Source organism: Psammomys obesus, unplaced genomic scaffold, assembly GCF_907164565.1.
Source record: "Psammomys obesus unplaced genomic scaffold, mPsaObe1.curated_primary_1811, whole genome shotgun sequence".
Classification (NCBI taxonomy): domain Eukaryota; kingdom Metazoa; phylum Chordata; class Mammalia; order Rodentia; family Muridae; genus Psammomys; species Psammomys obesus.
The window spans coordinates 17,505,395-17,518,585 of NW_026592890.1; the positions used below are offsets into that span (position 1 = coordinate 17,505,395).

A 13,191-nucleotide genomic window follows, 5' to 3' on the forward strand; every position below is an offset into this window, starting at 1 on the left:
GGCTCTGATTGACAAGACTAAGAGGTGTCTGCCGAATTTCAGTCTGTGGGTAAGATATGAACTTGTGGTAATTGGGACAGCTTTGTCAAATGTCTCCATCCACTATGCTTTTATTTCCTAGTCTCTTTTGACTTTATTGGTGTGTTTTATGTTTTTTTAAATGAATAAACAGTAGAGTATGCAGCTAAAGCTGCTGATCGTCCTGGGTGTGTCACTAGTTTCAGTGTCCGAGTGTGTGTCTGGCAGGGACTAGGAGCAACTACACCAGAAAGGTACCTTTCTGTTTCGTTTTGTTTTGCTTTTCTTCCCTTACAGAGTGGTAGACATGAGTCTGGAGCTGGAGTTGGCTGTCATGTCCAAGTCTGTCTGCTTTTAAGATTTTATACCTTGAAATTGCTAGGGTAAGATGAACTGAAGTGTAAGATGGGCCATAGGATGGCCATAGGATGGTCATTATAGTACATATTTTCAATGTTAGCACAAACAATTTGTTTTTCCTTTCATCACCTCTAAAGAGGTGCTTTCTTACTGCACAGGTGATCGCATTAAAGATAAGACTGTAAAGCATATCAGCCAAAGGAGTCCATCTTTGCTTCGTTACATTTTACTCAAGCCCTGTAAAATGTTCACTACTTCATAGTCATGCTTATCTGTTTATACATTCAAAATGATTAAAAGTGGATGGCAATATGCTTCATATATAGTAATGCTATTAATGAGTATAGTATATACTTTAAAAAAAGAATACTACAATCTGATATAAAATTACAATTAATTAAAATTTAAATAAGAAACAAAATTTAACATTTTAACATTTTCTTTTATCCACTAAATAACCTAAAATTAATAATAATAAAAACTAAAACATAGTGCTCAGATCCTATTCTTCTATCATGGGCAGGCAACTCCAGCCGTTTAATTGTGATATATTTATGTAGTACTACATATTTATAAAGATAAATTTGTGTTTGTTTACTCACTTGCCTTCATGGAGGCTAACCCTTAAAATGAGAGATATTTGCTTAAACACAAGTAAATAATTTGTTAATTTATTTTAAAATGAGCACAGGACTAATACCTTACACCATCTTAAGGAATGTGGTTAAATGAAATATTTTATCACCATACAATACTGCTTTTTTATAAGTGGTGAAGTATTGTTCCTTTGCTGTTTGCCTGAGATCAAGCAGAAGCAGTATTGTCTAAGATCAATATGAAGCAGACATATTGGAGTGCATTAAAAAGAACCTTTCAGAATCGTATTAAGAAAACGGATCTGAATTTACATTGAATAATTAGTTCTGAAAACCACTTAAATAATTAAAGTTGGAACAAATTTGCATGTGGTTTACAAACGGGAGAGGTTTTTACTTCTTTCTTCTAATGTGAAGTTTCTAAGACATTTTACACGTTAATATTTGAATTAGCACATGACATCATCTCAGGTAAGGCTAGTCTGTCACTGTACTTGATAGATGTTTCTTCCAGAAGTGGCAGAGTGCTAAAAATGGCCTCTGCCCTCCCAAAGGTTGTTGCTTGTTCACTGAAGCAGGGTGTCAGTCTTTGACTTAAACTTTTATTGCACGGCGATCCCTTTCTTCCACTGTGACCACACATGTCTGACTGCTGATCAAATTGTCTGTATTCGTTTCACCTTTCCCCAACTCTCTGTTAGGTTCTGAGCTCATGCCCAAAGCGCTCTCCACCAGGATAGTGGGAGGCATTTGGTGGTTTTTCACACTTATCATCATTTCTTCGTATACTGCTAACCTAGCCGCCTTTCTGACCGTGGAGCGCATGGAATCTCCCATTGACTCTGCTGATGATTTAGCTAAGCAAACCAAAATAGAGTATGGAGCAGTAGAGGACGGCGCAACCATGACATTCTTCAAGGTAAGTCTTGTTACTAAAACCTAACCACAAAAGCACAAACAGTCCTTTCCATTTGTGTGTGTAAGGATGTAGTTATGCTGGTATTTGTTCCATGTAAATAATAGCAGCTTAAAGGGCAGATAAGTTGTACTAGTAAGGATGTGCCCATCATGTCTTATTAACACCTGAAACAGTAAGAAGTCCAAATGCACTGATGTTCTTTATTGCGTATTTAAAGATTAAAAACAGAAGGTGTGTGTGTGTGTGTGTGTGTGTGTGTGTGTATAGACAGAGAGAGAGAGATACCTTTTTATTTATGCCATATCTCCTTATTGATAGTAAAGAAAATTCTACCCGAGGTAACATTTTTAATAAAATTTAGTCTATGAGTGAAAAAGGGATATCTTTATTTGATAACTGAACAACAGCAGAGTCCAAGCATATACATACTTACTTGAATGTAAAAATGTTTCCCATACGTATATTTGGTTCAGCTGAAATGAGGCAGATTATAACAAATGAGGGAAGAGTCAGTTCTTATTATCTGCACATTTATCCAGTCTAATTGACAGTGGCCTCAACAATCTGTGCAACATTTCTGTGGACAGTGCAATTGTGTGGTCTTCCAAACACAAAGAGCCTTATAGTCCTCTTTCTTTTCTCCTCATCTTTAAATTGCTGCTTATTTCACCAGTAAAATAATACAGCAAAGAGAAAATTTCCATTAAAGTATCTAGTACCCTTTATGCTTGTTTTTATAGTTTATCAAGTACTTGTTTTACAAATTGGAGGTTTTTTGAAGTACTGCAAGTACATAAGTTATTCATTCAAAAACAACTAAATGTTAATGTAAATTAAAATTTTATTTAAAAATTTGTCCCACTTTATTAAATTCTTATATTTAACAAAATTTACGTGCCCAGCTAATAACAGAGATAGTCCTACTCTTGGTTCAAAACTACAACCCAATTATTGCTTCCAAGAATATGGAATTTTGATTACTAATTCACAGTGACATAATTATTACCTAAACCATAAGCATGCTAAGTATGCATTTTTTGGTAAAACTTCTCATAAAACTCTACTAGTATTGAATAGTAGAATTCAAAAGAAAATTGAATTTCCAAGTGCTAATTACATTTCACTACTTGGCTACATATCATTTTAAATTTTAATTATTTTTAACTGAACTGATTTATCTTTGGCTAGTTAAAATGCTATATTTATATATTAGGTTTAATAAAAATAATTAATAATTATTCATTTTTATTAATCACATATCATTTAAACATTTAATTCACTATGGAACTCTTTGGCTACATCAAGTATAAGTGATCATTTTTCCTAATGATATGAAGTATTAAAAAGTTTTATTATAAAATAATCTTTTAATTTTAGATATGTTCTTACACATCAGTTGTACAAATGGCTGAATGTGGATTGTCAATATCAAGTACTTAGTGGGTATGGACAATAGAGATCATCTTAATTATTCCTGTGCACTAGGAACCTCTGGGGCTGACTTTTTTTAATTACACAGATAAGTGCCCAACATAATAACCTGACACCAGAAGCTGTAAGGATTTTGAGATTTTAACTTCATTTTTATTTTTGAAAACATTCACATATCTTGTTTCAAAGCCCTAATTCGTGCTGAAGAACTCAAAACTATCCAAAACATATTTCTCTTTTTTTCTATATCTTGTTTAAACTTACTTCCTTTCTTGGCTATCTCTTCAATCCTTTAATGTTTCCTACATCTTTTTTTATTTTTATTTTTATTTTTCTAGTGTGCCATGTGTTTCTACTTTCACTCTTTACCACTGACTTTGTGTCCTACACTTTCATCTTTTGTTTTTTTCTGACTTTCACAGAAGGGAGCTTCTAGTATTTGGAGAAATTGACATAAAACAACTTTCTGTTTCCAACAATCAAGACTTCCTTTAAAGCTGGAAAGAACTGTTAATGTACAATGGTTATAATAACAACCATACAGAGATAATGACTGAGCTAGCAATTACCTTATGTAAAAAAAAATTACAGGAGACATAAACATTTTATTTAAAAATATATTTTTATATTTTAAAATGCTTTAAATATTCTAATTTCAACTTCATGTTTTGGCTTCTTCAACTCTCCATGTATTTAACAGACAAAGTTTTGTCATGCAGTTTTCTTTAAAAAGTAGTGTGAGTGATGGCAATTATGTTTCAGATAGTTAGTATTGATGGAAGTAAAACAAAGCAAAAACCTGTAAGTGCAGAATCAGAGAGACTGGGCTCAATTCCTGACTCTGCCACCCACTCACTATGTATGCTTCTGTTACCTGACTCTTCCATCCCTGGTTGGAATGACAAACAGGTAGCTTTTCATTGTATAAGTTTTAACCGCTGAATAGAACTTTATCGAGTAAAGACTTGTCATAGCAAACACTTCTTTGCACTTTCAGGGATACGTACAAGCATTTCTAAGTTATAACGTGGACTTTAAAAATTCCTGCATATGACTCTGCATTCCGATCCTCGCCGATTATTTGTTTGGCCTTTCTGTAATTTCTGACTATGCCGTGTTTACTAATAGAGTATGTCAAATAAGCAAGTTTAATGACAAACTATTAAGTAATTTTTAAGTATTGTTAAAAGGATTATGCGATATTTCCCTGATACTGTTCTGATTTCTAATATATAAAGAAGGACAAATTATATGAATGAAAATTTTTAAATGTGTAATTTTCTTAGAATCTTTTAGATGTCTATGTTAGTGTACTTTAAAATCGTGTTTCATTAGGTAAAACTAGGAGTTCTTTGGGGGATTTTTCTAAATCTCTGATGAAAAGAAACTTAAAATAACTTAATATAAGGACTGAAACACTACATCCTCTGACCCTAGCTTATCAAGTTTCATCAGGACTTCCAGGAATTCCCCCTCTCAGGGGACTAGGGGAAGCAGATAGGGGAAGATGGGAGGAGATGAGGGAGGAGCTTCAATTGAGATACAAAATTAATAAATTGTAGAAAAAATAAAAAAGAGAAAGAAACAGTAAAAAAATTCATATTATTTTATTTTTATAATTTTTATTTATTTATTTATTTTTATTTATTGCAATTTATTCACTTTGCCTCCCAGCTTGTGTCTATTATTATCACTGTTACTTATGTTTTCAATTAAGATAAAGACACACGCTAAAATACATTTTTACTGAGTAAATATTTAATGAACATATTTTCTGTGACAGGCATTGTATATATTCATTCTAAACAGACACCATACACATCTCAGTGCTCTTTAGACTCTGCCCTTTCTACTTGTCATGCATCAACTTTCTTTTTTAATATTAAAAAATATCAGATTTTATTAACATCTGACATATTTCTGTAACATATATTACTTTGTCAACCTAAATTAATAATAGAAAGGTATAAGAAAAACAACGAAGGTCTCTCTATATACTGTATGTTAAAGAACTGACTTAAATTTCTCCAGTCAATTTTACTGTCTTCAAACATTTATAAGTATTATAGAAAACTTGTCTGTTCGTTTATGTCAACACAAGGAGCTAGATATTCATCTACCTACCTTCTATGTACCTATGAATCTAAGCATGCATAAAACTTTTTAAACCTCATGTATATATCTCTATTTGGGTCTATATCTCTCCTTGGCGACACTGAAAAGTACTTTATTACAATGATCTGGCCAGCTCTTACATTGCATAGCCATAATATTGAGAAACTTCTATATCCTTTTCCCTCTGAAGGAAAATCTACAGTTTCCCAGGAGAGGTGTACCTACCTGGCAGCATTCTCTTGCTCCTGTTGAGCCTTCCTCTTCATTGCCTCACTCTCTGGCTTCTGTTCTTTTGTGAATGGCTGTGAGAGAACTCTCCCTGAAATGTTAATTTTTCTCCATGGAATTGTTTGGAGGCAAAACCCTTGCAGCAGATATTGGGTTTGAGTTTTGGGAGGTGATGGTGACTTGTTCCTCCTGGCAGTAGAAACTAGCTCTCTCTGGACTGAGGTGTGATGCTTTGCAGGCCTTGATGGAGCTGAGGGAAGTACGGTGCTCGACAGGATGGGCTGGTTATATTAGGTCCTGCGACACTGGTGGAAACTGGCAGAGCTGGCTTTCCCAGTTGAACAAGAGTCATCTCTGAACAACCTTTTACAGTTACATCAAAAACTCAGATCCTGGGTTTTATCTCTACTATTGTTTACACTGTGACTAAAGTGACTTCACATTTCTTTTTTTTTTTTTTTTAAATGGCTATCCGCTACATGCTTTATTGTAAGGACTTAGCATCCTGCAAGGTTTACAAAGCACTGCGAAGTCTGGCTTCTTACTTTCTAAAGAAGAGGAGTTAGTCTGATGAGGAAAGGATAGGAGCTCCACAAGGACCAAATATATCTGGGCACAGGGTCTTTTCTGAGACTGACATGCAACCAAGGACCATGTATGAATGTAACCTAGAACCTCTGCTCAGATGTAGCCTGTGGTAGCTCAGTAACCAATTGGTTTCCCATAGTGAGGGGAACAAGGACTATTCTAACAGGAACTCAATGACTGGCTCTTTGGCCTCCCCACCCCCCCAAGGGAGGAGCAGTCCTGTTAGGCCACAGAGGAGAGCTTTGCAGCCAGTCCTGAAGATACCTGATAAAACAGGATCAGATGAATAGGGAGGAGGTCCCCCCTATCAGTGGCCCTGGCAAGGGGCATGGTGGAGATGAGGGAGGGAGGGAGGGACTGGGAGGGAATGAGGAAGCAGGACACGGCTGGGCTACAGAGTTAATAAAATGTAACTGATAAGAAAAAAATAAAATTCAAAAAAAATGAATCCATATTTATCAATATTTATAAAAAAATTTTTTCTCACACCTGTTATACCTGCACTTTACATTTTTCTCCAGTGTCTACTGAGCTATCATTTCATTGTTCCCTTCTTTAGCAACCCTCTTTAACTGTGTTCTCCTTATTCCCTAAGCATCTTGTTAGTCTTCTTTTATTTCTGAGAGAATTTCCTTAATTTAAAACTGGAAGGTGCTTTCTTCTGTTTCTTCTTTTTTATTTTTCTTCTTCTGCTGCTTCTCTTCTTTCTTTTCCTCCTACTCCTCTTTCGTCTTCCTTTTCTTCTTCTTCTCCCTTTTTTCTCCTCTTCATCCCCCTGATTACCCAATATTTTCATTCCAATATTCACTAAATTATCCATTAAAACACATTTTCTTGGTCTTTTCATTTTGACAATATCCTGTTCATGCACATCAGTGGAATAGGAGCCTGATGACTCTACTCAGGTATTCTTGCACTGTGACCATCATCATCAGTACTGTGCTGAAATTTGTCTTCTATTAGTTATGTCACAATAATAATTAAAATAGCAATGAAAATCCCTTAGTTATTTTTAATGTGTTTTATTTAGCATATAAGTAAGGCAGATACCTGAGAGCTTTTTCTATATTTTAAAGGAATTGGTGTCTTCTCAAAAAAGATGACACTTGTCTTTCAAACATAATCTCTGCTAAATTTTTGTTAACTTTAATTTATTTTTATTTATTTTGCTGCTAACTGTCTAACACAGAACATTATGTATGCTAGAACACTGATCTTTATCTCAGAAGTATCTTTGGCCCTTTGTTGTCTTTAAATATATTCAATGAAATCTTCTTAGGATGTTAAGAAGGAACCTTCATTTCTTTCTAAGATGTTCTCTGTCTCTCTTGACCATAGGTACTACTTCTTTTGTCCATCTAGTCCTTGCATTGGGGCCTATTATTTGTTTGGTTTTCTTCATCTAAATCAATATGCTTAATTTAATCCTTAATTTGAAAAGTCAGTCCATGTTGAGAAAAAGATTAGAAAATCTTTTACTAACTAAACTTCCAAGTTTATTTACTTTGCATTCTGCAAAGTAATTCTATCTAAAGGGTTGTCAGTTCTTTTTTTTTTTAATCTCCTATCTCTTTTTTGCTTCCATGCTGTATATATTATATTTCAATATTTTATCTGTTTGGTTATATGTAGCTATAGCTAGCCCTCTATAGTTTTGACATTTTAATATTTTGTTTGCTATATATTTGATTAGACCCAAAGACTATTGGCTCATTTGCTATCTAGCGATTTGCTTTGAGGTAAGGAATTTGTTCAGTGCAGAAAAGCACTTGCTCTACAAGCAGAAGAATGGGAGTTCAACACTCCTACCTCTGAACCCTCATTAATTTCAAAGCATAGATGCAGTGCTTAAGAAGAGGGGGAGATTCCCTGCACTCTGCCCAAAAGTTGGCCATAAGTCTCAACATCTGCTTTGATAGAAATGGGAACAGGGGCTGTCTCTGACATGAACTGATTGGCCTACTCTTTGATCACCTTCCCCTGAGGGGGGAGCAGCCAGGACACAGAGGAGGACAATGCATCCACTCCTGATGAGACCTGATAGACTAGGATCAGAAGGAAGGGGAGAAAGACCTCCTCTGCTATCAGTAGGCTGGGGGAGGGGCATGGGTGGAGAATGGGGAGAGAGGGTGGAATTGGGATGGGAGGAGGGATGGGGCTACAGGGGGGGATACAAAGTGAATAAATTGAAATTACTAAAAATTAAAAAAAAGAAGAAGAAGAGGAGAAGAAGGACCTCCCCTATCATTGGACTAGGGGAGGAGCATAGGAGAAGAGGGAGGGAAGGGGGAAGAAGAAGAGGGAGGAGATGTGGGAAGGGGCTACATCTGGATACAAAGTGAATAAACTGTAATTAAGAAAAATTTTAAAAATATGGTAGGAAGAAAGAAAGAAAGAAAGAAAGAAGGAAGGAAGGAAGGAAAGAAAGAAAGAAAGAAAGAAAGAAAGAAAGAAAGAAAGAAAGAAAAGAAAGAAAGAAAGGAGAGACAGGCAGATACTAAGAACTAGCTGGCTGGTCTGCATAGAGAAAGTGGTGAGCTCCAGTTCTGTGAGAGACACTATTTCAAGGAAATAAAGCAGAAAGTAATAGAGAAAGTTACCTGGTGTACTGCTCTGCCTTCCACGTTACCATGGGTGTACACACACACACACTCACACTCACACTCACACTCACGGAGAAAGAGTGAGAGAAAGAGAGATCACATAGAATATTTCCTTTGTTTAGCCAGACTTCCACAGTTATTATTCTCCTCTAATGATTTCTTTCTTTTCTGCTCTCTGTACCTAATTTAGTAATTGTGTACAGTTGTTCATGAATAAATGAAAGAAATGTAGACACTGATGAAAAACTTGTGACAAATAGTTTAGTTAGATGCATTTGAAAAATTACTCTTGTCATTTAATAGTTTCTTATTATTCTTTATATACACAGTATTATTTTCTTCCAATGATGTAGTAGCCTACAGCATTTCTTCAATTCAAATAAATTTATTTGAAAGAATGCATAGAGAACTTAAGAGTTCAAGATAGTTGAATAGTTTTTTGGAGCAAGGCATTGTAACTTTTGATATCTACAAACAATAATCTGTCTCCCTTTTCTCCTCCTTCATTCTCTCTCCCCTTCTTTCCCTCCCTTCCACCATGCCCTCCCCTTTCTCTTTCTCTTTAGGGAAACTTAAAACTACATTATAACTCCCTGTTTATAAATCTTCACAAATAAGAACTTATCATTGGTATTATTAAAAAAGAAGAACACTGGACTTTAGATAGGCTGTCTTTATTAAACAATGGTTTAAGGTGTATAGCATCACAATAACAGTAGTAACAAAGGTATCCTTTTATAACAATCATCACGTAAAATATTTTTCCTAATCTCAACTCCAGTTCTGTATTCCTAATGCTGTAGTACACCCATGTGCCCACAGTGCCACATGCCCAGAATTTTGTCTTAATTTGTAAAAATAAGGTTTTTTTTACTTCTTTTTAAAATGTTTTAATTTTTTGTATTAATTACAGTTTATTTACTTTGTATCCCAGCTCTAGCCTCCTCCCAATCTATCAATCCCTCCCTCTTCTACTCCCATGCCTCTCCCCCATTCCACTGATAGGGAAGGTGTTAGGGATCATGAGATCCAGAAGAAGTTGGAGGGAGGGACTGAAATATGAATATAAGCTAGATAAAGTGTACATTTTATGGACTTACCAAAAAATAAAAGTTTTGAAAAGAGATGATGTCATTTTTCAGGAAAATGGAACAATATAATTATTGAAATTAAAGATGTGGCATTAATCCACATGTTGGTTTATTATAAATTAGATTTTGAAGGAGAGATTTTAGATACACGCTCGTGTACAGTATTCTCTCTGTGCTTATTGCAATTCAAGGGACTACTTTGACTCCCTTCTCTGTTGTAGGAAGAATAAAACAAATTTAAATGATGAGGGTTTATTACCACAAAGTCCTAAGTTATGCTTCTTTTTCCTTACTTGAGAATTTCTAGGTATATTTTTTCATATTTGACCAAATTATATGTCAGACATTAAATTCACTTCCAATTTAGTGAAAAACCTAATATAGTCAGGATTTCAAACCCCAAACTAATCTTGACAATTTCTTAAAAGTGATGAATTCACAAGTAACTAACTACTTAAAATTTCTATAAATGTTCTTTTTATTTCTACATATATATATCAAACAATGTCAATGTTTTATTCTTTGAGCACTGGTTCATCTGAGCAGTCATGTGAGCTTACATATAAATATTGTAACTGATATATTGATATCTAAATGTGTTTTTATTTTAAATGGGAAATATCTAATTGGAGATTTTTGTATAGTTTTTTTGACCCACCAAAGTAATTTTTGCTTTGTTAATTTGCACAGAAATATTGGTTATAGGCAATGCATTAATGGTAACATTAAGTTAAGAGGCAATGTCTTAATTTTTTAAAAAGTTGATATTTTGAAGTTAACGCTGCAGTCTTATTTACTAATGCAGACTAGTTTTAATTTAAATTAGTTCTCCTTGAAATAACATTAAAACTAATTCGTTACTATGAATTTTGTTGTATTTGCATTAAAAGAAGTTATTTTTTATCCAAGGAGAATGTTTCCCTCCCTCTTTTCTTCTCTAACACACAACTTATTGTATGTGAGCCTGATCCTATGTTTATTACGGGGATTTACTATGTTCCCATTGCTAGAAATAAAATGGTGCCTTTGAGTAAGTCTGCTTCATCAGACACTAGTTTAGCATGCCAAGTTAAAGCCATCAATGGAGAAGCAGCAGATGTGAAGGCTACTTGGCATCAGAGCATATGAGTCAAAGGCTTTCCTATGGGAAAGAAAGTGCTTCATTACACTTTATCTATAGCGAGAACATTGGTTCTATCAAGCTGTCTGGAAATTAGAATATGATGGGTTTTATTGCCCTAGCTCTGCCAGACAGAATTCAATAGTTAACAAGAAAGCGATAACGCCATTTTGGGAATTATAAGAAGTGATTAGAGTGTTAGTGTATTTAAACTTGGAAGAGCAGCAACTTTTATCTTAGAAAGTAGCTTCTCTAGAATATCTAGGGGACAGAAGTTTAATCCCTTTCTAATTGTTACATTTGCAATATGTACTAATGCAGCTTTGGGACAGTTTAATTGAAGAAAAAAAGTTATGTGTTCGACTGAAGTTAAAATCTGCTGAACAGTGTTTTAATTGGCTTGGAATGCAAGCGCCTGAAGTGGTGCCAGTTGCTGGATGCAGTATGGTTCTTTCCCACCCTGCCACTTCAGCCTCCCCTCAATGCAAGGACCACTCCTGCTGTTTGTCAAGTTGGGAAGGCAGCTCAAACAGCCTGTCACATCTCATCAATTTTAGGAGCAAAGGCCCCTAAAAGGACTGAGGAAATTCTAATGTCAGTTAATTATTTTGGGCTGTCCTATCAAGTGCTGGATAATGTATAATACTTATCAGAATAAGAACTTACAACAGAGAGCATTTTGAAAGAAACACAAAAAGGACATATTTTTCAGAAACAGAAAAATTGAGATAAATATCCAAAAATACCTTAGAATTTGAAAATTATCATTTTTAAGAGAAAACTACTAAAAATGGATAGAATGTCAATAATCATCTTATATAAATTTATGAATAAAAACAATGTTTTGCAAAAAAATTCAAAACAAAGAACTTGAACTCACGTTTGTTAACAGTTTGAAAAAAATGTATTTTTTACCACTGTGGGTGGTCATTCTAATATATCTTTTACTTCTATTCTTTCTTTCTTTCTTTCTCCTTTCTTTCTCTCTCTTGCTCTCACTCTCTTTCTTTTCTGCTTTTTGTTGTTGCTTTGCTGTGCTTTGCTTTTAGTTGTGATTTCTAACATTATAGTATCTGAAAAACCCAGTGACCATACAGGTAGTCCATTAATTATAAGATGAATTTCCTGAAATTTACTTAATTCATAATCTTCCTGACAGTCAGTGCTCTTGGTTTGGGGAATATTTTTTTTTATTTCTGAGTAGGAAAGCTATTTTTGTATATATATACACGCATATTAAAAATAACCTTCAGATTTGCCCAATTGAATTTTTTATGAATAAGGCAGATGTGTTTAAAGGTATGTATAGTTCTGTGTGTGTGTGTATTAGAGACAGAGAAAGAGAGAACTTTTGTAGCAGCCACAGTTAGATATCAGGTATCTTCTACAATTGCTTTCATCCTGATGATCGTTGTTTCAGCCTGAAGCTCATGCATTTGGCTAAGCTGGCTGGCCAGTAAGCTACAGGGAATGGTCTGTTTCTGCCTCTCTGCCAGGGTTTTTATAGGTGCCTGCAGATAAAGGCAGCTTCTCATGGGTACACGGGGGTCCCAAACCAAGATTTTTATGCTGTCCACTTTAGAAACTGACCCAACTGTACAGCCCAAAAGTTTTCTTTAATAGGATTTTCCATCCTTTCCCCCAAACAAATTAAAAGTAACATTACCTTGTTCTGTATTAGGAAGAGCTGAATGAAGACTCTAAACAATAAGACTTTTCTTCTTGATTCATAAAGTGAAGAAAGTACTATTTTTTACCTGTTACCTTCCTCAAAGCTTAGATTTTTTTTTTTAAACAATGCGGTATTATTTATTTCTTGAGGTGAGCAGGATGTCATCATGTCCCCTTCTGTGTTCACTGGTAACACCTTTTAGACATATTCACAAGGAGAAAACACAGTCAGTTCATAACCTGTCCTTATGATTTCATATGCTTCATTGGAATCCCAGATTAGGCTAAGCTCACTTTAGACTAAAATGATTCTATGTTAAAAATAAAACAATTACATGTTAAAATGGCAAATGCCTTGTTTCTGAATGTATCAGATCATGGAACAGATTGAAGCTATCATCGTGTTGTGATATTAGTAGCACTTAGTGCTGTTCGTCTAATGTATAGTTAT

The 13,191-nt window shown here is 34.6% G+C and overlaps 1 protein-coding gene across 1 annotated transcript in view; it reads left to right on the forward strand.

The window, feature by feature from the left end:
• The first annotated feature begins 1,402 nt into the window (after nucleotides 1–1,402).
• LOC129683254 (glutamate receptor ionotropic, kainate 2-like) overlaps nucleotides 1,403–13,191 on the forward strand; it is a 114,094-nt gene continuing 102,305 nt past the window's right edge. The window contains exon 1 of the mRNA XM_055615874.1: nucleotides 1,403–1,893. Coding sequence (XP_055471849.1) covers nucleotides 1,687–1,893 — 207 coding nt within the window. The 5' untranslated portion in view covers nucleotides 1,403–1,686. The remainder of the gene's footprint in view (nucleotides 1,894–13,191) is intronic.